Source organism: Eublepharis macularius, chromosome 6 (assembly GCF_028583425.1).
Source record: "Eublepharis macularius isolate TG4126 chromosome 6, MPM_Emac_v1.0, whole genome shotgun sequence".
Classification (NCBI taxonomy): Eukaryota; Metazoa; Chordata; class Lepidosauria; order Squamata; family Eublepharidae; genus Eublepharis; species Eublepharis macularius.
This window is the reverse complement of record NC_072795.1, coordinates 124,815,005-124,840,440: the sequence shown is the minus strand read 5'-3', so window position 1 is coordinate 124,840,440 and position 25,436 is coordinate 124,815,005. Positions and strand designations below refer to the sequence as shown.

Genomic DNA, 25,436 nt, shown 5'->3' with positions numbered 1-25,436 from the left:
ACCTTGCATTGAGAACATCACTGGTTTCAGAGGCAAGAGCACAACTCTGCCCCCAATTCTTCCCTTCACTTAAGTTCAAAGGAGCCAGAATATAAAACGATCTGATTATTTCCACCTCTTCTCACCACTCAGGCTGTCTATTGCTTGCCTTGTCTTTGCTTCTGATGCGAGCTGCTCAAGGCCAGCAGTGAGAGTGTATTTCATTTCTTATGAATTTTGCTACCCTGCTTGTTTCATTCTAGCAGTAGAGATGTTTTTGAACAGTGTATCTGGATAACCATATTGGAGGTACAACAGAAGGCTCAACATGGGCTTTCAAATATATCACTTTAGTCTATCTGCACTTTGTAGTGAAATCCTGAATGCATACCACATAAACGCAACACCTGCGAGCTGCATCAAATGGAATGATTTCTTTCCCCCAGTCAGGTTCAGGCTATTGGTGTTTGGAAGGAGTGTTTCATGCTCAGGTAGTATATCCTCACTTTAACGTGTTTGAGGACAGACTGGCAAATTTTGCCATTTGCATAGAGCCGATAATTTGGGGCCTGTTGCACCAGGCACCTCTTCTGCACAGACTCTGTCGACACATTAAAAGCCCGTTTGTTTTGGGAGATAATTTTGAAAGCCACGTGCAGATTTATTACGTGCTGGTGCTACAGCACCCTCCGTAGGGCAATCCAACAGTTTCTGCTCAGTGACTGGTAGAGGCAACTCTCTGTGATCACATTAAAGCCCATTTGCTTCATGGAAGAGCTAGAAAGTCAAGCTTGTTTACCTGGTTAAGATTTCATGGATCTATCAGTGTTTGCCTTACCCTGATGCATACAGCTTAAAAGGGTATAGAAGTTATTCCAAAACCACCTTCCTTACACTGCCAGGAGAAAAAGGTGCTTGCGTCTTTCTCCCCCCGACCCCCTTGGACTGCTTGTGCCTAGAGATTGCCAACTGCATGGTACTCCGAATTTCATTTAGCCTTGGACAGTAATTAGCCACAACCAGCACACAAAACGGGAACGTCCCAGCCTTGGCTTGAACTCTCTCTGGAGAGGAGGGCAGAGGCAGTTTTCTGAAAGGGCTCTTCCCAATTCCTTGTTCAGCCTTCCCTCATGAGCTTTGTAATAACCCTTTTAATTGTTTGACCTTGTATTAATGCAATATTACAAATGCCTTTAAACTACATGATGGTTTATGCCAAAGATTGCTTTCTGTTGAGGAATGTTGTGAGGGAAAGCTCTGGATCATGTTTGCCTTGGATATTTCTTCAGAATGTTGTGTTAAGCTCAACAATCTTTTATAAAAGTTAATATCCTCTACACCTTATGCAATGTTTTGCTTTCCCGAACACTTGTGTTTATCAGACCTAAGATGAAGCAAACTTGAATGTCTGGTAGAAGCATTTTGCCACTAAATACATTTGTTTATGAACCAGAAGTTTTTGTTGTATATGCTAATATTTTCAACCTTCTTTATTCTGTTCAAACAAAATAAAAATGCATTTGTATAAAAATCTATTTGAGTGCATTGTTTTCAGTTTAGCCAAGTAAAATACATATGAACAGGGAAAAATGCCTGGGCAGCTTAGCACCCAGCCATATTTTTGTATGTATACAGAACATGCCCAGATTGGTTGTACTCAACTGATGGGTGATAAAAGGCTTGGCAGTAGTTGGGGGGGGGGGGGCTCAAAGCTATACTAATTTACAGTGATTGCCCAGGACAGTGGCTCAGTGCTAAATTGGAGAGGAGGGAAGAAAGGGCTTACCAACAGGAAGAGAAAGTAGTAAAGACTCAAATGGATTCTGTTTTAGGTGTTAAGTCAAGATAACTTAAGAGTCTTTCTACACAAGACATCTGACATGTGAAGAACACGTGTGGGGAGATGCAATGGTAGCCGAGAAGGGTAGTTTAAAAAGACAGAGCCGGCGGCAGGGCAAAGGCTTTGCTATAACAAGCTGCGTGAAAGAGCTGTGAAATGCCAGAAGAAAAACATCAGCCCATTATAACCTTTCCAGGTCCAAGCCTGGCTCTGGAAGGCAGCTCCAGCCCTTTTCCATTCCTCCCTACCTTCTGGTTGTGATCCCCCACAGTTTTAGACTGGAGAGGTGAAATTGACAGAACTTTCCAGGAGGTGAAGATGAAATTAACAAACCCTCTGAGGAGGGATCTCCCTGGCTCTGCCTTTTTAAACTATCCTTCTGGGCTATCACTGCATCTCCCTACACTTGACGAACATGCGCAGAGGTGTCTTAGTTAAATATTTGTGCTGTCGCCCATATCTTGAGTATTTCTAGAAGTAACCCTATGGAGAAAGGCCCCAGACTCCAATGGTTCCCACATACTGAGCAGCAGGTAACCCAAACAGTTAACTGAATGGACAACCGGACGCTTCTAGCAGAGTACCCTTTTATTTCATTACAAATCAGTAATACCACCTTTTAAATAACCTGTGCAGCCTCGAGTAAGCTACTCTTGAGGTATACATGGCACAAACAGCGAATATGAGAACAGACACTTTTAAAGTGAGGATGCCTGTAAATCAAAGCAGACTTTGATACATTTTGCACCTTCCAAGAAACGCAAGTTGGTAGAAAAACTAGTGTTGGCTTCAGATTGTCTGCTGAACACACAAGAGAAAAGTAGGTAAGGCAAACAGTTTGGATTAAAAGGCAGCGTGTTGTAAACAGTGCAGGGAACTTCCTTCTCTCCCACGAGGCCTAGCAAAGAACAGGGTGGGGGATGCCAACTTCTTCAAGGCTGCCAAGCTCTTGTGTCTTCTCCAGTGCTGTCCAAATAAGGGTTTGCCAGAAGATTGTGCACCTTTCTTGTGCTTTGGTCTGTCGCTTGGCAGTGTGCAGTGTTAGCTGGTTCTGTGGACAGTCTTGGGGTGCTGTGACAATTTTGTGAGCCAGACGATCCACTCAAAGGAACACAGTGCTACAGGAAGCGCAACTCTATTTCAAAGCCATGTACCAAGACATATTAAACTACCATTTAATTTGATAGGAATGAGCCGATCCGGAGTCATTAAACTGGCATCTAAGAGTGTATCGCTACATAATCACGTTTGCCCCTCAACATAAAAAACCCTCAACAAATCAAACCCACGCTCACTTCTCAGTCAAGAAGGCAGAGAGCTTTCGCCTCATGTTCGGACTTGGAATTTCCCCGCTTTTGTGATGTATTTCACACCCTTGAAAGGCTTGTACTTCTCTCCATACATGTCAAGGCGATTGACCTTCAGTCCTGGAGTGGGGAATGAAAGAATAGAACACATTTCTCAAGACAGTCGTTTTAGCTCAGACATCATTTTACAAGTTGGGTAGGAAGCGGGTTTGGATGGAGACGGACATTCCCTGCTCAAAGCACAGAAATTCGGTACCCATCGACGTCTTCTGTCATCATTTATGCAATATCCCAATATCACCAAGAAAAAGAGAAGTTTTTGTTGGATGTTTGTAGAGACTCTTCCAGTTTTGCCCTCGGAGAAGTAACACACACTACACTGTGCCTTCAGCTATCCTGCTGCCACCTACAATTTCAGCAGCCAGGAGTCCCCAATCATGTCAAGACGAGAGTACTTGCCTTCATACTGGATGGGGGATACACTTCTGGGCAGTAGTATATGTGAAAGAGATCTTGGGGTAAGAGTGGACTGTAAACTAAATATGAACAGTCAGTGTGATGTGGTGGCAAAAAAGGCCAATTTAATCCTGGGTTGTATCAAAGGGGCCATAGTGTCAAAATCGCAAGAGGTCATAGCCCCTCTCTGTACTGCCTTGGTCAGGCCGCACCTGGAGTATTGTGTGCAGTTCTGGAGGCCCCACTTCAAAAAGGATGTGGACAAAATCGAGAGGGTGCAGAGGAGAGCAACGAGGATGATCAAGGGTCTGGAGACTGAGCCCTACGAGGAAAGGCTGAGGGCCTTGGGAATGTTTAGTTTGGAGGAGATTGAGGGGGGACATGATTGCTCTCTTTAAGTATTTGAAAGGCTGTCATTTGGAGGAGGGCAGGGAGCTGTTCCAGTTGGCAGCAGAGGGTAGGACCCAAAACAATGGGCTTCAATTACATGCACAAAGGTACCGGCTGGATATTAGGAAGAACTTTTTCACGATCAGAGTAGTTCAAAAGTGGAATCAGCTGCCTAGGGAGGTGGTGAGCTCCCCCTCACTGACAGTTTTCAAGAAGAGGCTGGATGAATATTTGTCAGATGCTTTAGGCTGATCCTGCACTGGGCAGGGGGTTGGACAAGAAAGTCTGTATGGCCCCTTCCAACTCTATGATTCTATAAAGCGATCCAAGACTGGGCACAATCCATGCTCTTGCAGGATATACACAGTCTTGGAAACTGGTGTCCATCTTGAATATGCGCATGAAACACCCATGTGGCAGGTACAAGGTGAGAGGAGGCCTACATATTGCAAGGACCTTTGGAAGGAGGTGGCACAAGAGAAGTGCGCTTTGAGATGGAGGAACATTTTTGCCCTCTCCACAACAATGTTGGCAAGTACAACGGTTTCTTTTTCTCCAGAAGTGAATGGCAGTCGCTTACATGGGAGAAAGAAAATTGGGGAGGGGGAACCTCCATCCTAGTTTTGCTCCCTCTTAACTGCGCTTCCATGTAGTTTGTCCTATAGAATTCAATGGGGGCTACAAGGAACACAACCAATCCACTGCCCTCTCCACCAATTGATTCATCTAAAGTACATATCCCCCCGCCTTGAAAGATTTCCAGGCTGCCCAAACCAAACATATGTAAAAATGTTGCTTATGGGAGAAAATGAGCATGTAACAGTATCAACCGCAAAATTTTGCGCAGCTGTTTGTAAAGCTTGGCAAAATGCCTGACATCATCATCATAACAACAACAACATTCGATTTATATACCACCCTTCAGGACAATTTAATGCCCACTCAGAGCAGTTTACAAAGTATGCCATTATTATCCCCACAACAAAACACCCTGTGAGGTGGGTGGGGCTGAGAGAGCTCCAGAGAGCCGTGACTAGCCCAAGGTCACCCAGCTGGCTTCAAGTGGAGAAGTGGGGAATCAAACCTGGCTCCCCAGATTAGAGTCCCGCGCTCTTAACCACTACACCAAACTGGCTCTCCAATGGCTCTCCACAACAATGTTGGCAAACAGGCTCTCTGATAATGAATAGTAGTAAATTTACATCAAACTACTGTTACTTGGGGGGATACTAATTAGAGGGCATAATTTTAAAATGATTTTTACCATATTATTGAACTAATCTTTTATGTACTCTTTTTTTGCTTTTAACCCATATTGGCAGTAGATGTTAAACTGAATGCTGAGAAGTGAAAATCTGTTGTTTTGTGTAATGCTGGTCTAAAGACTGTAATAAATTCTGATTGATTGATTGATTGAAGCAATCAGTATGGCCCTGCTATGGCCAGAAACTAGATTTTACATTTAAAATATTTGATGGGGCAGTTAAGCCAAACCTATGCTAATTCCCTCATAGATCCGTGTTCGTCTGTAGTAGCAAAATAGAAAAGAGTCCAGCAGCACCTTTAAGACTAACCAACTTTACTGTAGCACAAGCTTTCGAGAACCACAGGTCTCTTCGTCAGATGCATTGTCAGCTTTCGAGAGCCACAGGTCTCTTCATCAGATGCATCCCTCATAATTCCTTCATGAAGCCCAACACTCAGACTGCTTTCCCAGAAGGCTAAGCAGTTCACCTCAGAGACACCCCCCCCCCACACACACACCCAAAGGCACACAAATGCTAGATTCATTCTCAACCTTTTGGGTATGCCATGAAGTCGAGGAAGAGAACTGAGAATTCTGCAAAAACCTTAGGATCGTTCCAGGCCTACGTGATGCCTGCCTCACCTGAGATTGCCAACTGCTGGATCTTGAACTGAACATTCAGGCTGGGATTCTCTTCTGGTTTGGGAGCTCCGGACTGCAAATTCACCATCCCTTTAAGACTGGGCAGCTTCTGAACGGTGATCTTGCCGACATCCCACGTTAACACCTAGACCACAACATTAGTACGGTGATTTTTCTAAACGTACTCATTTTGGCAATCAGAAAGGGGTGTGTGTGTCTGTGTTAAGAACGAACAATGGGGCTTGTTCCCCCACCCCAATATGAATTTATAGATGTGTTGGCTTTTGAACGCAGCTCATGTTCTCTACTACTATGCAAGATATGCTCTTTCAACAGGACTAGAGAACAAATAATTTTTCCCTTGAATTAGAACATGGCGAGCAAAGAGTACATGGCCAGGAGTTAAGAAAGAAAAGTAAACAGCTTCTAAGCTGAGTTTTCCCTGTGAAGAACGAACAAAAAATAGCTGAAGTAGGGCTTCGTTGCAAGAAAGACCACTTAAAGTCTATTCACTTGGAAGAAAATGCTTGTTTACAATTGCAGTCTTGTAGCCTACAAGCCCCTGCCTGTTTATTTTGAAGCAAGTACCACTTAGTTCTTGTTCCCACATAAGGGGGAAAGGGGTGAGTGCAACAGCTGGCTGAAACCTGAAGTCAAGTTATCCAAATTACTGAATATTAATTATATAGATTAGTGCTCAATCTGAGAGTTTTGCTCTTTTTGCAGTGTTTTAAGAAGGCAAAGCAGGGGGGAGCGGAGAGAGGGGGGGGAAGATGCTTTGTTCTCTGTATAATAGAAACTTCTAAAAACAGGGGGGGGGGGGTTGTCTTATCTGACATTTTGGATTTTAAAATGTACAGGAATCCAGCAGTCACAGTTGTCTATGCAAGATTCTAAAACTTGGCTCTTTCTAGTATTTTTTAATGGCTGTGCTAACTACTGCTGTGGAATGAAGGCATTTATTATTTTATTTATTTATTTAATTATATTTCTATTTCACCCTCCCCACGAAAGGGCTCAGGGCAGAATACATCAGTTAAAACACAATCAACAATATAACAAGAATTCACAAACTTATAAAGACGTATTAAAATTACAGTTCACATGTAAATAATTTTAAAAGATATCAAGAGGACAGCAACCATAGTATAACTTATCTTCACGCTGGAACCCATAAGCGGTTAATAAAAAAAACTTTCATTCATGGACACCTAAATTAATCAGTAGCATATCCAGGGCTTTTTTTCAGCTGGAACGTGGTGGAACAGAGTTCCGGAACTGCTTGAAAATGGTCACATGGCTGTTGGCCCCGCCCCCGATCTACAGACAGAGGGGAGTTTGGATTGCCCTCCACGCCACTCCAGCGGTGCGGAGGGCAATCTAAACTCCCCTCTGTCTGGAGATCAGGGGGCGGGGCCACCAGCCATGTGATCATTTTCACCAAGGGTGATTTAAACTTTTAAAAAATCCCCCCTTGTTCCAGCTGATCCAAAGTGACGTCATTGGTCCTGGGAACGTGCACACACCTCCTGCCAAGAGTTGCCCCCTGTGCTGGCAACCCACTGAGTTCCACCACCTCCTTTCCCAGAAAAAAAGCCCTAAGCATATAAGAACTGGTATGCAAGATGCGCAACATACATGGAAAGGTCTATGTAACAGTAGGTCCATGAATAAAGCACAAGGCCCCTTGGGCACAAAGGACAAAAACAGAAAGCTGGATCTGACACAACAAAAAATACGTACTTCTGTAGAAGTGAAAAACCTGCATACTAATTCCAACTTTAAGAAGTTGGGAGATGAAGCCAGAAGTCACAGACCTATTATGTACATGGTGACTGGGCTGGAAAAATGCTTGTAGCAACCTACTGGGGTTTTTTTCCCAACTCAAAACTGTTCAGAAATACGCCTCAATAATATCTGACATCCAATAGACTAATAATCCAAACACTGACCACGGCTGCGGAACTCTCTTGTATTTTTTGCACATCTCTGGGAAATGTTGGGAAAAATGATCCTGGAAGAACGTCTCACTTCAAACATTCCATTTATACTTTTGTGAATTTGCAGAATTGCTGAATGAACTTAAGTTTTCTTACTGAGATGGCTTTCACAATTTATGCATCCAGAAGATGGATTATTATCCCCTGAAAACCCTAACAAGTCCAGACCAAGAGATATCACAGCAAAATCTTCTCATCAAAAAACTAAGAAACAACTCTTAAGGAAGTGAGGATCCAGGGGATTTTCCGGGACATGGCAATGTTAATTTATCAGTACATTTAACTTGATACACTGAAAAAGAAATAAGCAATGAAAGGAGGTCAGGATCGCTCCCACTCGCCTGGTTTTCTGCAAACAATGCAAAACTGAATTATCCTGGAGAGTTTTTTTACACAGCTAAGAGAGCTGTTCTGGCAGATGCTCTGGTAAAAGAATAAGGGTTGTGGACCATATTACTGTATATAGTATGTACTGGCTGTCGCTGTATAATCCTACTATGTAATTTTTGTATTGTTTAACATGTCGTGCTTAAATGCTTACACTTTGTTTCAGATTTCTACAGCCCAAAGAGTCCTGTTTTGTTTATCTGATGTCCCATCTTGTTGATCTTATTGACTTACACTATGTAATCTGCCTTGAGATTCAGTGAGAACGGCAGATTACATAAATAAATACACCCGTCCTGTAGATTCTCTGGGTGGATTTTTAAACTAGCTGCATTTAGCTGTAGAGAAGCCAGACAAAGAAGTGAAAAAAATGGCAACAGCCTCTTTTTTTCTGGAAGAAATCTTGCCTTCCTCTTTTATTGAAATGGCTCTGTGCATAACAGATAAATGCAGAAATGGTCACTGAAATAAGTTGCAATAAGTTTCAAGATAGATTTTTAAGAATGCGTCTTAAAGAATATATTTTGGTAATTTGACATAGTTCAGAATGTTTTAATAGTTGACTATTTGGGTAAAACATTTTTAATGAAAAGGAAGTGTATAACAGAGTAGTCCTACAGATCTCAGAGGAATGACTGAATTACCAAAATGTGGCAGTGAAGCGGAATGAGATTTTAGTTTTCTCGCAGAGCTACACAATCTACACTCCACCCTGAAGAAGCCACTTATGCCTAAAGGTAAATTCTCTTGAAATATACTCTCTACCACTCTAATCATCTCGAAGGACTCTTCAGGGCCAATGTTCTTCCGACAGCCTCTCAAGCAATGCCTGCAACTTAATATGCAGCTGGACTAGAGATCAGAGACGGTAGAGACCTCCTGACCTGTGCGCTGAGTGCCTGTCAAGGCAGACAAAGTGGGTTGGGGTCAAGCCGTGATCGCTGAGTCACGAGAGCTGGCCTAATGCTCCAAACACCGTGGCCTCCTCCAGGGCTTTTTTTCGGGGGGAACGCGGGGGAACGGAGTTCCGGAACCTCTTGAAAATGGTCACATGGCTGGTGGCCCCGCCCCCTGATCTCCAGACAGAGGGGAGTTGAGATTGCCCTACGCGCTGCCGGAGGGCAATCTCAACTCCCCTCTGTCTGGAGATCAGGGGGCGGGACCACCAGCCATGCGACCATTTTCTCTGAGGGCAACCCACTGAGTTCTGCCACCTCTTTTCCCAGAAAAAAAGCCCTGGCCTCCTCTCACTTCCAAAGGGAAAGCCCCTTACCTCAGTGCAGACAGCTTGGCTGACCACACCCCAAAGACCACATCTGGCAGCGAAACGACTTACCTTAGTGACGGGATCAAATGTGTAGTTGCCTTGGGTGGCCGTAAGGTTCATATTGAGTACTGCTTTTGGCATGTGAACTGTCATGACAACGCCTTCCACCGTCTTCCCCATGTTCTGTTTAGGCCCAATTGTCACATCGAACCTTCCGGAAGAGGAGTTCTCTTTGAAACTGATGGTGTGTTTCACGTACACAGGAATAGCCACCAAACTAAGAGGGAGAAAAGGAGACAAGTGGTTTTTTATCCCCTGGAATTCCAGGGAGGAAAACAGCAAACACATGAGACGTATCAAGTCCCTGTTGGGCCACTTCACACAACTGTGTGCAGGCCTCCTGTATATAAACAAAGGGCAATTTAATAGTTCCTGAATGCTGTTTACTCTCTAAATTATTTACTCAAAAGGATGAATCAGACAGTGGTCAAAGTGTCAGGTTTTCCAGGTGCACAAATAAGCCATCATGTACAGAGAAGTAAGGAGGGAAAGTGGCATGGTATAGCCCCATCTCATCAGATCTCAGAAGCTAAGCAAAGTCAGCCACAGCCAGTACTTAGATGGGAGACCACTGAAGAAGGCTACGGTTGCTCTGCAGAGGAAGGCATCGGCAAACCACCTCTGCTCCTCACTTGCCTTGAAAGCCCCTTGCTGGGGTCGCCACAAGTTGGTTGCAATTTGATGGAAGACACATAAAGAAAAGGAACCTTATTTCAAGCAGGTGGAATTTAGGACCTACAGTGGCAAGCAAAGCAATACGGATGAATCATTCTGGAATTCCTTGTCCATGACCACAGGGATTGTTGCCTCAGGAGGTCAGCTCTGGATAACAACCTCTTAATCTCAGCCGTGGAACCCAGCTATGGGACACCAGGCTTTACTAGGGGAATGGAGGTGCTAGGATGAAAAAATGCAAGCTCTTCCTTCGCAGCAGAAGTGCTCCAACTTTAGATTATAAGTCTGTAAGTATCTATTTTTATTGGCATAAAAGCAACACTTAAGTTACCAAGAACCTTCTGACAGAACTTATGGAAAATCTTTCTAAACACAGGAAGAAAGTAATGGAGGGCTGTTTTCACACTGCTTACCAGCCATGGAACATTGCGCCAAGCTCCTGGAATGACAGCGTCTTCCTGGTGCGAAATTGTGCTAGGAAGACGCTGTCATTCCAGGAGCTTGGCACGATGTTCCGTAGCTAGTAAGCAGTGTGAAAACAGCTGAGGTGAGAGAGAAGTCTGTGAACGGCATCTCAACCAGGCGCTGTGTATATGCCTGACCTTTTCGGACTTACTTTTGTGAACTGACCCGATAGGAAATCAATCTGAAGTTTCCATCTGGAGGGATGAAAGAGAGGACTCTTTCTGACTCCCAACGCTTGAACCGAATGCACGGATGGAAGCTAACATCATCCAGAAGTCTTGGGTTCTGTGGAGAGTGAAACAAGGCAAATTCTTTCCCTTGAATAACGACCTCGATGATTTCTAACATGCTTTTCCCTAAAGGGAGAATCTGTTCATTCAACTGAGCATCTGCCCGGATTAGTGCTCAAAATCCAGCTCACTTACAATCCAATCCTGAACAAGGTTACTCCCTTCTAAGACCGTTGACTTTAATGGACTTAGAAAGGTGTTCACTCTGTACAGGATCGCACTGTTGGAGTCATCTTCAGCAAATCACTATAATCTTGGAGTGACAGATCCATCCTGCTTCACAGGAATGCTAGAACACCAAATGAAGTTAATGTATTTTAAACAGCATTTTAATGACTAATACGTAGCCTGCTCAATAGGTTCCATTTCTTCCATTCATCATTGCAAAACAACAACAAAACAAATAAATAAAATGAAAAAGCAAAAAGTGCTCCCAAATTCCCCTGAACTTCTACCATTTTAAGGCCAAAACTATGTATTTGGGCAATTTATGCCCCAAACTATCTATTAGGCCCAAAGATGGGATTTGCACTCAGTCTAATACTAGGTCAATGCCAACTCTATTATAGTAGAGAGTCCAGTAGCTCCTTTAAGACTAACCAACTTTATTGTAGCGTAAGCTTTTGAGAACCACAGATGCATCTGACGAAGAGAGCTGTGGTTCTCAAAAGCTTATGCTACAATAAAGTTGCTAGTCTTAAAGGTGCTACTGGACTCTACTATTTTGCAATTACAGACTAACACGACTAACTGCTCTGGATTTATAACTCTATTATAGGCCAGAGGAGTTCGCCGCGTTAGTCTGTAGTAGCAAAACAGTAGAGTCCAGTAGCACCTTTAAGACTAACCAACTTTGTTGTAGCATAAGCTTTCGGGAACCACAGCTCTCACCATCAGATGCATCTGATGAAGAGAGCTGTAGTTTTTGAAAGCTTATGCTCTATTATAGGCTACTGTGCTTCAGAAGATAAGTTGATGTGTTCCATTGAGGAGAGTTGGGGATTTCTTTCCTTGCTAGCCTGAGCTAGGAGCTACAACTCTCCTGGAGGACACAAAGATAAGAGTCTTTTCCTCTTCCTGGGCTGCAGCTTACGGAGCCCTTGAGGACAGTAGCCTGGTTTAATCATCATAAAATTTTACTGTCTATGGCCAAAGACCGTTTCCAATCAGACGCGTAAAAAAACCTAACAAAATTATAGAACACAATAACAAATGTCAATGTTTAAAACGAACAACCCGAAAGGTACTGATAAAATAAAAACATTACTACAAACAGCTCTGGCCTGAATTTTTTTGGCTGCTACAGCAAAAAGTGATACTCTATATGAAACAAATGGTTCAGTATCTGAGAGGAGGAAAATCAGCTTCTCTGTAACTAGGGAAGAGTTGAAACCCTTTAACAACTCCACGAGAAATTTCGTTCTAGGCTCATCACATAAAAGACAGGATAATAAATAATGAGGTAGGTCTTCCGGAACTCAGGCTCCACAGATGCAATAATGGAGGGCCTCAGGTATTTTGCGATAATGACTAGTCAACATCGCTGTTGGCATGATTTGGAACCGGAGAGGAAGGCTGTTCTGAGGTAATAAGGAAGAATATTAACTACATAGAATGCTCTGTTGTGGTCCTTATTAAATAATTTGAACCATTGGGAGAATTTGTAGCAGGAAATCAGCTGTCTATCCAATACAGAATCACAATGAAACACCCAGTCTTGACGACTGAAGCCAGCTATAGGGACACCATGGGTGTTGTCAAAAAAGGAATAGCGTTGACAAATGTTGTTATAGCTGGCAAACAGTAGCTTGGTTTAAGGGCCCCCAAACGGTGACGACCCAGAGACTAAAAGCTTGGGTTGGCCAAGCAGAAGCAGCACAGAGAACTTGCTTGGGGGGTCCTGGCAATCCAAGGTCTGCTAGTGCAGCAGTGAGAGGCACTGGATTGCCACTTGTTTTGCACAAAGAGAAACCAAGAAAAGTTTCTCTTGTGCTATAGGTTATTGTATGGCACTTCTAATCCTTCTCCACAAATAACAGTCTGGATCGTTAATAGCGGAAGTGTAGCTATGCCGAAAGAAGAGCTCCATTTACCATGAAGGAAAGTGAAAGGTCGGGCATCCCCGAGAGCTTGATGCACGCATCGATGACTCCTTGGATTTCCGCAAAGACAGTGGAACCTGGAAGAGAGAGAAAGGAAGGAAGAATTTATTTAAACTACTTCAAAACTGTATCTCGATAACAAGACACACACACACACACACACACACACACACACACACAAATATAATGAAACCAAAAGCAGCAAACTGGTCAAAATACTAAAAACAGCAATTAAGTCAGAAACCCACAAAAACACCAGACAACATTAATCACCATAAAGTGCCTGGCTGGGAAGTGCACTGATGCCCTACCAAACTGGCTTTCGTGAGGCAACACGTGCAAAATTCCCTGAACACATGTATTCTCGGAACACGTATGTGCTCCTTCCTACTCCCTATTATTGAAGTATTTTCATGTACAGTAATAGGATTCAGATCTTTTCCCAACTCTAATCTCCTATCATCCAGTTCCATCCTTCAAGGATAAAGCTCTCTCAGCATTTTTTTTTCCATATTATTCAGATCTGGATATCAGGAATACCACAAAAACTCAGTATTCCTCATATCCTGGTCAGATTCTCTATTCAGATTCAGTTTTATTAGAGAATCCCAGATATATTTGGCCATTATTCTCTATGCAGGGGGGGACTATTTAGGGAGCCAGGGGGGCATTTTTCAAGTAAACTTTACTTTACTTGCAGGGAACCTAGTCTTTCCTATTCACTAAAGATTCCAAGTTTCAGGAAGATTGGACCCAGGAGTCCAGTTCTATGGGCCCCTGAACAAGCTGCCCCTCAGCCATTCTCCATTTGTTTCCTATGCGGAAAAACATTCCAAGGCTTTCTAAGGCAAAGGCAACCCCTGGCCAAAAGCCAGTCCTACTGCCAATCCAAGCTGAGCCAACAGAACCAAACTGATGCAAGGGAACCAACATCAAACCAGAGAATCCACCAGAACTAACATCAAACATCAAACCGAAGAATCCCACCAAAAGCAAATGGAAGCAAAGAACAGGCTAACAAGTAAATACAGCAATTGTTTACGCAACTTTCTCACCCTCCACAAGAACTATAATATATAAAGAAACACCGGCAGGCGGTAAACCAAGCAACTCAGCTTTTAAAAATAATAATAGCATTTGATTTATATACCGCCCTTCAGGCCAACTTAATGCCCACTCAGTGCAGTTTACAATGCATGTCATTATTATCTCCACAACAAAACACCCTGTGAGGTGGATAGGGCTGAGAGAGCTCCTAGAAGCTGTGACTGACCCAAGGTCACCCAGCTGGCTTCAAGTGGAGGAGTGGGGAATCAAACCTGGTTCTCCATATTAGAGTCCTGCACTTTTAACCACTACACCAAACTGGCTCTCTCTTTTTCTGGTTGTGTTAGTTTAAAGACATCTCTCTAATGCACATCCATTGACTACGCATTGCCCCTGAAATAAAAGTAATAAAAACAGCTTGGAGAAACAGCCAGCCAGCTTTAAAAACTGGCTGAGTTGCATTAATTTATCTGGTATCCCAATTTTATTCGGCATTCTCTAATTTGATTTGATGTATCCAGATAATGCTAATTTAGCCATTATCTGGGTATATATTTGGTATATCAGTACTGGATTGTACGCCTCTACTCTCAGCTAGGGAAACACCTTACCAGATTTGTCTATAATGGCATCAATTTCTTCAATCACATCAAAGTAGGCCTCGTTGTTGGTGTACTTCACACCTGCTCTCCGCCAGGGAATGTTGGACAGTTGGCCCGTTGGAAGAGTGTCACCCACATTACTGCTGCCTTGGGGGGAAACAAAGGACAGATCGACAAAATCAGTAAGATACCAAAAGACAAGAATTAAGGCCATGCAGTTGCCAAGCCCGTAAGATTAACACATTTTGCAAATGGATATTCAGAAACAATAGTTTCTAAACACTTCACACACAAATGCAGTTTTGAAAGAGGGCAAAGAAGTCTGCTGAGAGATGTCAAATTGCCAGAAATCTGAAGCCGTGGCGGAAAAAGTTGTTTTCCCTTGGTTCTTTTTCTGGAAAACAGAAATCTATGCAATACTTACTTTCCTCTCATTCCTAAACTTATCTGACTGCTTAAATAATCAAACATGGCATTTATACCTTAGCATACAAAGCTGTACTATTTGGCATATTTATTCAATTTAAAAGCATAAATGCCTTAGTTTTCAAATATACCCAGGACTTCAGCAGATGTATATTAATTTTTGCCATCTGAGAGGTAGGGGAAAAAATTAAGACAAGTTTTGTAGTAAACAAAAGCAAATGTATTATTTGGACAGAAACCATCTCATACAATCACACAACAAGGTTACAAGAATATTTGGTTATTAAACTTTCATGCTACACACCAAGTGGGTAAAACTTTGTCTATAAAAGCATTTCACTGGTTTCAAAAGAAAAAATATTTCATATAATTTTTTCCCCACTGCTCCCTCAAATCTCCCAAATAGAAAAAGTCGGGGGGTGGGGGGGTCCCCCCTGTATTTCTGAAATTGTCCATTTTTTCCCCACCAGGCATTCACATTCCTAAAGTCCTCCTTTGATTTCAAGAACTACCCTTAATTGCATCGATAACAACACAAGAACTTATTACATTCAGAAGCCATCAGGATACCTGTGATGGAGTTCACAACAGAGCGTAGGATTGTGGGAGGTTTGATGAGTTCTTTCAAAATATTGGATTCTGTGGCCAGTGGAAAGCCATTGTCCAGCATCTCTTCCAGCAACTCATACACAATAACAACATTGTCTTTAATCGCCGTCTCTGAACACTCTCCAAAGTAATCCTGGGCCAACCAGAAGATGAAAAGGAGGCAATTTAGTCTGGTTAAGCACTTCCAGCACCTAAGAACTGGGGCTGCGGAAAGAATACATTTGCTATCGTTTATCATGCAACTGGCAACAGCCACAGTGCATCTTAAAGCCTTCAGCAACTTTTTGTTTAGTACACATTTTTTATTTTCTAAACAATAAAAAGGAGACAAAATAAAAATGGAAGAGAAATACAAATTATACTAAAAGAAGATTAACATACCCACTACAAATACAATATAGAATACAATAATCATATATCATTTTGCTATCCTGTTTGGATTTATATCAACCAGAAATGTTTCCTCTATTTTACTATATCTCACTTTAAAATCAAATATTGAAGATATAATACTGTATTTTAGAGTATTTAATGATATTCATTGTTGTACTTTTCTTACCTCCAAACTATTTAAAACATATTATGATCTAAACATTTCTAATACTAACAATAATATGCTATAACATACCAAATTATGCTAATTATACTTTATTAATCAAATTAAATAATATGTGTGTCTACACCCTGTTTCGAAAAATTTGAAACTTAAAGTAGACAGCATTTCTATAAACTCTTGTTAGTCAAAGCTCATGTCCAAATTTACATTGTTAATTCATATCTTTTATTTCTCATTTTTATCTATAATCAGAAAAGTAATTTTCCCATTTCTTTTCAAATTCTTTAACGGGTCTTCTATTTATATAATTTGTTAATTTTGCCAGTGCCACATATTCTATCGATTTATCTTTCTAGGTTCCTCTAGTTGGACACTTTTCATCTTTCCAATTGTACCCTTGCTGCTGTTAGAACCTTTGGCAACGACAGACCAGGGATCAAAACAATCAAAGATCAAAGTATAATCCAATTTCATATATTACAAAGTGCAAAAGTGCTATAAATACATGCAAAAGTACATAATAGATTATACAATATTATTCAAAAGTGCATAAATACAGAGTCCAATCATAGGGTGATTACAAATCTTCACATACTCACATACTGTGAGTTGTTTCTGTTTGTCTACTGCTTTAAGTAAAGTTTGTGGATATTTGTTTATTGTTAATTTTTCTTTCGCAGTATGTTCAGTCCGAATTGTTTCACGCCCTGGAGGAAGTGAGGAGTGGTACTCAAGAAACGGATTAATGTTATTTGCCTGCAAACCCCCGTCGGCGTTGTTTTCCACATGTTTTTGACTTCATGGACTGTTAATGAATAATATTTGGCACAAGCCCCCACCTGCCGATTCTTCTCTGTTAATTTTTGGCATTCGCACTTTAACTGGTGGATTTGTTCCGGACAGTGAAGATTTGTAATCACCCTATGATTGGACTCTGTATTTATGCACTTTTGAATAATATTGTATAATCTATTATGTACTTTTGCATGTATTTATAGCACTTTTGCACTTTGTAATATATGAAATTGGATTATACTTTGATCTTTGATTGTTTTGAGCCCTGGTCTGTTGTTTCCGATTCCCTTGTGCTGGGGTTGCCCTTGGTATTTCTGGGCTGTTAGAACCTTTGGCAACTTTTTGAACCATGTCTAGGCTCTTTGTTGGGTATCAGTGGCTAGAAATGCTGAGGAGGGTGGGATTTCCCAAGCCATTTCCTCTAGTATTGTTATTAACATACAGAGCAAAGAGAAGAAACATCGAGTTTGTGTCGTGGTGACCTCCCCCTACCCCATGCTATCTGTAACCCCCACCTCACCCCTCACTCACACCCAAGCAGCAGGACTTTCTTTTTTCCCTACTCCCACCTGTCTGTCTGAACCCAATGTTTTCACCTACAAGTCACACAGCTGTCCTACAAACTGACCTGGGGCTGTCCTACAAACTGACCTGGAAGGTGTCTGCAACCCGGTGAAGGAACTCGATGACAAAGAGAGGCGGCACCTCTGTCTGTATGACAGACACAAAAAAGATTTTATCCCGATAGATGCTGATGAGGTAGTGGTGAGGTGTGGGAATGACGGGAGGCACATTTTCCACATCGGCTGCCCTCTCCTGAGCTTCAAAGAAATAATCACATACAGATTGGCTGACCGCACTCTTCCAGTGCTTCTCCAAGAATATATCACCAGAACAGTTTATAAGAAACAAACTGTGGATCATTTTCTGTTGGGGAGACAGTCACACAGATTAATAGGCATCAAACAAAGCCGTTTGGAGTTTAGGTCTCCCTCTGTTCTCCCCCTCCCCAGAAACTAGGCTGTATGTAAACAGAACAACAACAACATTCAATTTATATACTGCCCTTCAGGACAACTCAACGCCCACTCAGAGCGGATTATAAAGTATGTATGTAATATCACCCTGTGAGGTGGGTAGGGCTGAGAGAGCTCTGAGAAGCTGGGACCGATCCAAGGTCACCCAGTTGGCTTCAAGAGGAGGAGTGGGGAATCAAACCTGGCTCTCCAGATTAGAGTCCTGCTGCTCTTAACCACTACACCAAATTGGCTCTCAGCACGGTTTGATTGCGAAGGGGAGGGTATACAAATCAAGGGCAGTGTGCACACCTGAAAGTCCTGAGCATGAATCCTAACATGTCTTGAAAGGAAATCTCAAGTAGGAGAGTAGGGATAGGCCCTGACCCTGAGGGGTTACATTTGGAACCAGCCACAAAATAAATTGGGCCGCGCTCGGCTGGAGAAACTGCTGCTTGGCATTACGACAATGGAAGCCCTACCTTAAAAACTACCATAAAGAGGTTATTTTTTTCCACTTAAGAAGTGCCCAGACTGCAATTCTTCATGTCATTATTTATATACAGTAGATGCTCTACTATTTTATTAACATTGTTTTAAACAGGGCTGTTTTATGTGCATGACTTCTTATTGGCATGACTGGTTCTATTGTTTCTACTGCTGTTGCTTAGCTCTGTCGTAGCTGTGAGCTGTCCTAGCAGGTCTGGAGACGTGGCACATAAACCTTCTACAGATATAAATACTGATACTATCAAACATAAAACAAGGGTGTTAATTTGGCCCAAGTCTAAAGCTGTGAATATTTTATTTATTTATGTCATTTATAGTATTGGATTGGATTTGTATTGGATTCTTGCTATTACTATGTCTTTTAAACTTGTATCTATTTACAAGTTTATGGCATTGTTTATGGAAATGTCCTTGATACTGTATTGAAATGTACTTGATACTGATTGTGCTAATCTCATACTGTGTAATCCGCCTTGAGTTTCAGTGAGAAAGGCGGACTCTAAATGACATAAATAAATAAAAAATAAAATATTTACAAACAACTCTACCTTTCTTAATGTTAGTCAGCACCACAGTTGTCAAGAATGCATTAATCCCATGCGGGCATTAAAAAACGCGCAATACTGTGTGCATGTTGAGAGTAGCACATTTGCAGCTACCCTGATGCATGCAATCGCCAATACGCTTGCATCTCAGGGGGGGCAGTGAGCACTGCATACAGCGTACACTGTTCAAGCAACTGCACAGATGTACAGTTCATGCTGGAATGAAATCCTTACTCATACCAAGTCACCAGTATGGCCACAGCAAGCCAGCCTCTCACCGGCAGTCGGCTGGTAAATGAACACTGGGAAGAGAACAAAATAGACAGCCATCTCCCAAGGATGCTTCATGGAAAGATACTGACCCCATCCTATTTGGACAGGACTCAGTCTTTACTAAGCTCCTCATTCAGACACAAATATTTACCCAGTTCTGAAGTCTGCAACTTTTCACGCCCACTCCAGAACTCCATGGTTTGTCAAAACAGCGGGAAACCACAGAGCGTTCTCCCCAGCATTCATTTGGACAAGTTCTTTTTTTTAATTTTAATTTTTTTAAATGTTCTAAATAAAACTACATACATATACAAAAATGGAACAGTTATGATAAACGTTCAAAGTCACAATACAACTATACAGATGAACATTAGGTTGATATAACAATAATTAGCTAGTAAGTTAATACATGGCAATTATTTTGAGACTACCTTGAATCTTATTTTCATCTTCTCTTTTTTTCTCTATAAAATCAAGAAAAGGAGACTATCTTTTCATGAAATTAGAATGAAAGTACTTATTTTCAGCTGTTGAGATACAATCTGATATTTTATCCATGATTGGGTATTCCCATATTTTGCTAACCCATTGTTGTATAGAGGGGTATTCTTTCAGTTTCCAATGTTTTGCAATTATTGTTTTTGCTGCAATTAACATAATCGAGATTAGTTCTCTGCATATCTCAGGTATATCTGTGGTCTCCCAGAGACTGAGAAGTACAATCTCTGGGCAACATGATGTGTTATATCCTGTAATTTTGTTAATCATTTTAAGGATGTTTTCCCAAAATTTACTGATCCACGGGCATTCCCTCCAGCAATCGTAGTAAGTGCCAATTTGATTGTATCCTCTCCAACAATGGGGGTCATTAATAGGTGGACAAGTTTTAAGTTACCAGAAAGTCTCCCATATGGAGTATGCAAAAACCAAATAATCCAACAGCGGAGAAATTATTTCCTTTGTCCCAAACAGTTCATTCCACAAAAATTCCCTCCTATATCCAAACGCTTGTGAATTGTGATGCTTTGGGGCTGATCTGTCAAGCCAGAATTCTAGGCACAGTGCAAAGCCACTTTGTTGTGCTAGGCTGCTTGCACAGTTTGCATTCTGCAGGCCTTCACAGATAACTGCTTCGAAGGAGACGTGAAGGAGCCAAGCAGTACCTAAGGGTATTCAGAGCTGTACCCCAACTCTGTTTTTCTAACATCACTTTAAATATACCACTATAGAGGGAATTTAAAAAACTAAAAAACCATTATTCAACCAAGCCTCGGAAGGCAGCAAGCCTATTTCCACCTACCCAGCCAGTTCATGGGAGGGAATTCCTGCCCCAGTAAAGCTACAAGCTTTACACCACAAGACGGGATTGGGAACTTTCCTGTAACTCCGCAGCAATGAAGTAATGTCTCTGTTGCAAATTTTGAACCTTAAGGAAAAGGCGCCAACCCTGTTCTCTTGACAAAGTAGGCCTATAAACCTTGATTGTTCTTTTGGTACTCATCTAAGTACTGCTCTTGTTTTAAAGATTCCAGCTAAGAGACGAACAGCAAGAGCTACTGAGATAATGCCTTTAGACTTTAACTTTATCTCGAACCCAGCTTCACAAGGATAAAATTTTATTGCCTCAAGATGCAGTAGCTTACAAGGCTTTAGAAGACAGGGTGGACATTGCTCTTATCAAGTCCACTAAAAAGAATATTCCTGCATAGAGACAGTTTGCCTTTGAATACCAGAGCCAACAATTCCTTTTAGTTTCTATATGGTTACTTGTTGTGCAAATGACCCGTATACCAACATCTCTATATGTACGTGGCAATCTTGCTCCATGGTTGTTTTATATTATTTCCTTTCTCTCTCTAAGTCCCTACACATTTGTCTCTTTAAAGACCTGAGTAGTCCTTAAAATGACCATGACTGCATCCAAATCCTTCTGACATGTGGCAGATTTGCCCTCTCAATTCTCAGCATACTCTACCAGCCAGACAGGCTATACGGACAGCCCATAATCTGGTTTGGATGAGACAGCCAAGCTATGGTCTAGCCATGGACTCAAAAATCCTTTGCCACTCCACATGCCCCCAAACTGTGCTTTCTGTTTCAGAACTGATATTTGAAGCAGGGTGGATTTGATTTAAATCGAATCGATTTAAATAATGATTTAGTCAGAAAGACTAGATTTAAATCATGGTTTTCTACATAAAGACTCCTCACATTTAGCTTCTTGCGCAGATCTATTCTACTCCCAACAATCTTCCATTCATTGCATTTTTTTGAAACTTAGCACTTAAGAGGGAAGGGGTTGGTTCTGTGTACAAAGATTTGCAAAGGAACAATGGGATTAAGGTCTTTTTCTCAACTGAGTATGTTTATTTTATAACCTTTTTGCTGTGAAGAAGAGACGTAAACTCTGCAGACAGAAATTCACAGTTTTGAGAACTGTAAAACCAAGCATCGGTGGTAACATCTGCTAGATAGAAAAACTGCCCAATAATCTTACAGAAACCTCTGAAACAGCATGACATTGTCATAGATGCAGAGGAGTTATGCATCTGACGAAGAGAACTTGATTCTCGAAAGCTTATGCTACAATAAAATTGGTTAGTCTTAAAGGTGCTACTGGACTCTTTTTGAGCATGACATTGTGAATGGCTTAATAGAATTCGTTTACCAAAAAATGTAAACATTGCATGAATATACAGCCTCATGCTACATAATTAAAAACTAATCCTTATTTCATGATGATAACCTTTGGATTATAATATATCTTAAATAGAAAACTATCTTTAGATAGATTTTTCCTCAAAAAACATTTTATTTAAAAATCTGATTTAAATTTTTAAAATCTGATTTTTTTAAAAAAAAATCACTGATTTTTATCCACCCTGATTTGAAGGAAATCCCATCTCCACACCCCTTTGCTTTGTCTCTGTCCCACCTAAGCTGTCCTGTCAGTTATCTGGCTGGTTGACCACCACCCTGTTAAATACTTTTTGTATAGCACTACGGGTCTCTAGGCATCCCAAGATGTGAGAAATTTTGAGGGGTTACCTTTTTATATTTTTGCAAAAAGACATGCCCTAGCTGAGTATCGTCTGATCTGGGTATCGTCCGAATATTTGTCAGAGATGCTTTAGGCTGATCCTGCACTGGGCAGGTGGTTGGACTAGATGGTCTGTATGGCCCCTTCCAACTCTATGATCTACACACAAATGTCACAACTGCTAGCAAGTCAGGCAGGTAGTCAAAATGCAACAACGGAGAAGGCAACATCTGGCGCAGCGATACTCTGGCTGGAGCCACATTTCAAGTTACCATCACTCAAAATGATCACATTTACTTCTATCTCTGACATGACCCCTGCACCTGAGGGAGTTTGCAGTTTACTCGTTCCTCTAGCTCCAGCCCCTTCAAGGTGCAAACCACCTGCCAACCACAAACCGCACCAGGCAAGGGCATTGCCCACTTTTCTGAAAAACGGGGCAGGTCCCGCATTGAGAAACGATGCTCGTAAGAGCCACAGGCGGCCTGTCAAAGAACCACTACTGAATATCATGGCTCTGGTGCATTTCTGATCCATGGTTTGGAAGAACAGAAAAGACAGAGGCCCACTTGAATTGACAACGCTGCAGGAACTCAAACAACTCACTGGAATTCTTACTGATAATAACGATTCTAAATACATAGTTCTTTTAAATATCAAGCAAGATATCTTGCTCTTCCAAAGTCATGCATACAAAGAGTTTTGCATTTTAAACTAAAAAGGAAGGGGAAATAATTTATGGTACTTCATTACCACTCGAATTTCGACAAGTTTACTTGGAAACAAGCCCCACTGAAGTCAACAGCACTTTGTGTCAGAGTATACAATACTCCTCCCAGAGGGACACTGCCCAAAACACTTGTTGCCGCTGCCAAGCTGTAATGAAGCGTTGCAAATTACTTCCTTTTCTTTTGTATCATGAATGACTTCCTCATCCCACCTGGCTCGCTGCCCCCAGTAAGCCTCTGAGCAAGCCAATACCGGACTTTTCACCTATCATGCCGAAAACACGCTCGTTCCTCACTGAAAAGAATGCCTTCCACCAGCCGGCATTATTAAATTGTCAACATACTGGGTCTTTTTTGAAGCCCTTAGAAATCCTTCCTGCGTGGCTGCAAGTCCAGACGGTAAATTTCCTTCTCCAAGAACAGTTTCCCCAGACAGGCTGAGGGGCCACGAAGAGGTCCGATGACTTAACCCCCCCCCCCCAAAACAACCAGTAGTTAACCACAGCTGTGGATCTTCACAGACTCTGGGTGATATAATTCAAAGTTGCTGCTGTTCAGACAGACTGCTCCTGCTGGGAACCTGTTGTGCAGAAGAGCTGCTATGTTCCCATGTCAAAAAGTGGCCTGGAGCCTCTTCCCCTCCTAACAACATCTGGAAGCAGAATGTGCTTCATGGTAGCATGCTGAGAATACGAAGCCATTGAGAAGCTCTGGTAGTACCGCTTCACCTGGCCTGCTGCCCTCTCAAAGCCTCTGGGCCTGCAGATTTCTATCTACCACTTAGGGGGAAAAAAGAGCCTAATCATTCCACAGAGAAATTAAAACATTAGATGATTAGAGCAACCGTCAATGTTCGGATGCTAATTTTGCATCTTACATCTAAGTTCCACCTGATCTCACGCAAGGTCACTTACTAGGAGCTGGTGGGAAAAGGCGCTGGCCCAGGAAAGCTCCTTTTGGATCGCATGGGATAGAGCAAGTACCCTTCCTAGAGCTACCATCTCTGCTTTTCAAAGTCCAGACAGCTTCTCACACATAAGAACTCCGATAGACAATAATAATAATAGTAGCATTCGATTCATATACTGCCCTTCAGGCCAACTGAACACCCACTCAGAGCGATTTACAAAGTGTGTTATTATTATTATCCTCACCACCACCACCACCACCACCGTGAGGTGGGTGGGGCTGAGAGAGCTCTGAGAAGCTGTGACTGACCCCAGGTCACCCAGCTGGCTTCAAGCGGAGGAGTGGGATACACATGATCCAATTTTCAGAGTCAAACGAATCCCTTTCCCCCATGGCCAGGTATGCTCCAATCAGTTCAGAAATCTGGCCAAATTACTGTGACACGGCTGTACGCCCTAAAAGGCACCATGCACATCAATGGAATTATGGTGTGATTGTTCATAGGTGTCACTGTGAAGACTTTACCTTAACTGCTTAGCCTTAACTGCGCCTGAACTTTTTAAAACCCTGTTTGAGTCTCTGATCCAGAGGAGCTAGCGTGTTAGTCTGTAGCAGCAAAATTTAAAAGAGTCCAGTGGCACCTTTAAGACTAACCAACTTTACTGTAGCCTAAGCTTTCGAGAATCACAGTTCTCTTCGTCAGATGCATCTGAAGAAGAGACCTGTGGGTCTCGAAAGCTTATGCTACAATAAAGTTGGTTAGTCTTAAAGGAGCCACTGGACCCTTTTCGGTTTTGAGTCTCTGCTGTTTGTTTTTTTTTACAGTGGAAGTTCCCGGGGGCAGGGACTCGCCTTCTTGCTGCGGGCATCTCTGCATGCCAAGGGTGTGGACGTGGGCACTGGCCCTGTTATGCACGGCACACTTACCCCGAGGTAAGTCCCGCTAACTTGAAGGGTTGCAAGGCGGAACGTACCCAGAAAGGAGCCTGGGCGGGTCGGCTGCCCGCCCTCTCTGGGCACAGGCCAGGGGATCAGTGCCGCAGATGCCAGGACCGGCGGGCTCTTAGCATCCCGCGCCCCCTCCCCGGCACCAGGCGGCCACCCCCGACCCACCCGCACACTCACCCTCCGAGGGGGAAGCCTCCGGGCCGCGGGAGCAAAGCAGCGGCTGCAGCGGCGCTGGCAAAAAATGGCCGCGAAGCCCCCGCGCCGCCCAGCCCTCCTCCGGCTCCACCCTGCCGGGGCGCCCGGCCCAGCTGCCTGCGCCGGAGGCG

At 42.5% G+C, this 25,436-nt stretch overlaps 1 protein-coding gene across 1 annotated transcript; it reads right to left on the bottom strand.

The window, feature by feature from the left end:
- Positions 1-1,581: 1,581 nt before the first annotated feature.
- Positions 1,582-25,347, bottom strand: AP3M1 (adaptor related protein complex 3 subunit mu 1). The gene is made up of 9 exons (XM_054983460.1): positions 25,288-25,347; positions 17,793-18,068; positions 15,752-15,923; positions 14,765-14,902; positions 13,098-13,183; positions 10,866-10,999; positions 9,584-9,791; positions 5,861-6,005; positions 1,582-3,246 (listed from the first exon to the last, which is right to left on the bottom strand). The coding sequence occupies exons 2-9, from the start codon at positions 18,063-18,065 to the stop codon at positions 3,146-3,148; spliced, it is 1,257 nt and encodes a 418-aa protein (XP_054839435.1). The 5' UTR covers positions 18,066-18,068; positions 25,288-25,347; the 3' UTR covers positions 1,582-3,145.
- Between the last annotated feature and the right edge of the window lie 89 nt (positions 25,348-25,436).

Coding starts and splice junctions, on each gene's coding strand:
- AP3M1 (XM_054983460.1), bottom strand. CDS start 18,065: ATGATCCACAGTTTGTTTCTTATAAACTGTTCTGGTGATATATTCTTG. Junction 13,184..14,764: donor TGCCATTATAGACAAATCTG/GTAAGGTGTTTC, acceptor TCTCTCTTCCAG/GTTCCACTGTCTTTGCGGAA. Junction 3,247..5,860: donor CCAGCAGTTGGCAATCTCAG/GTGAGGCAGGCA, acceptor TCCCCACTCCAG/GACTGAAGGTCAATCGCCTT.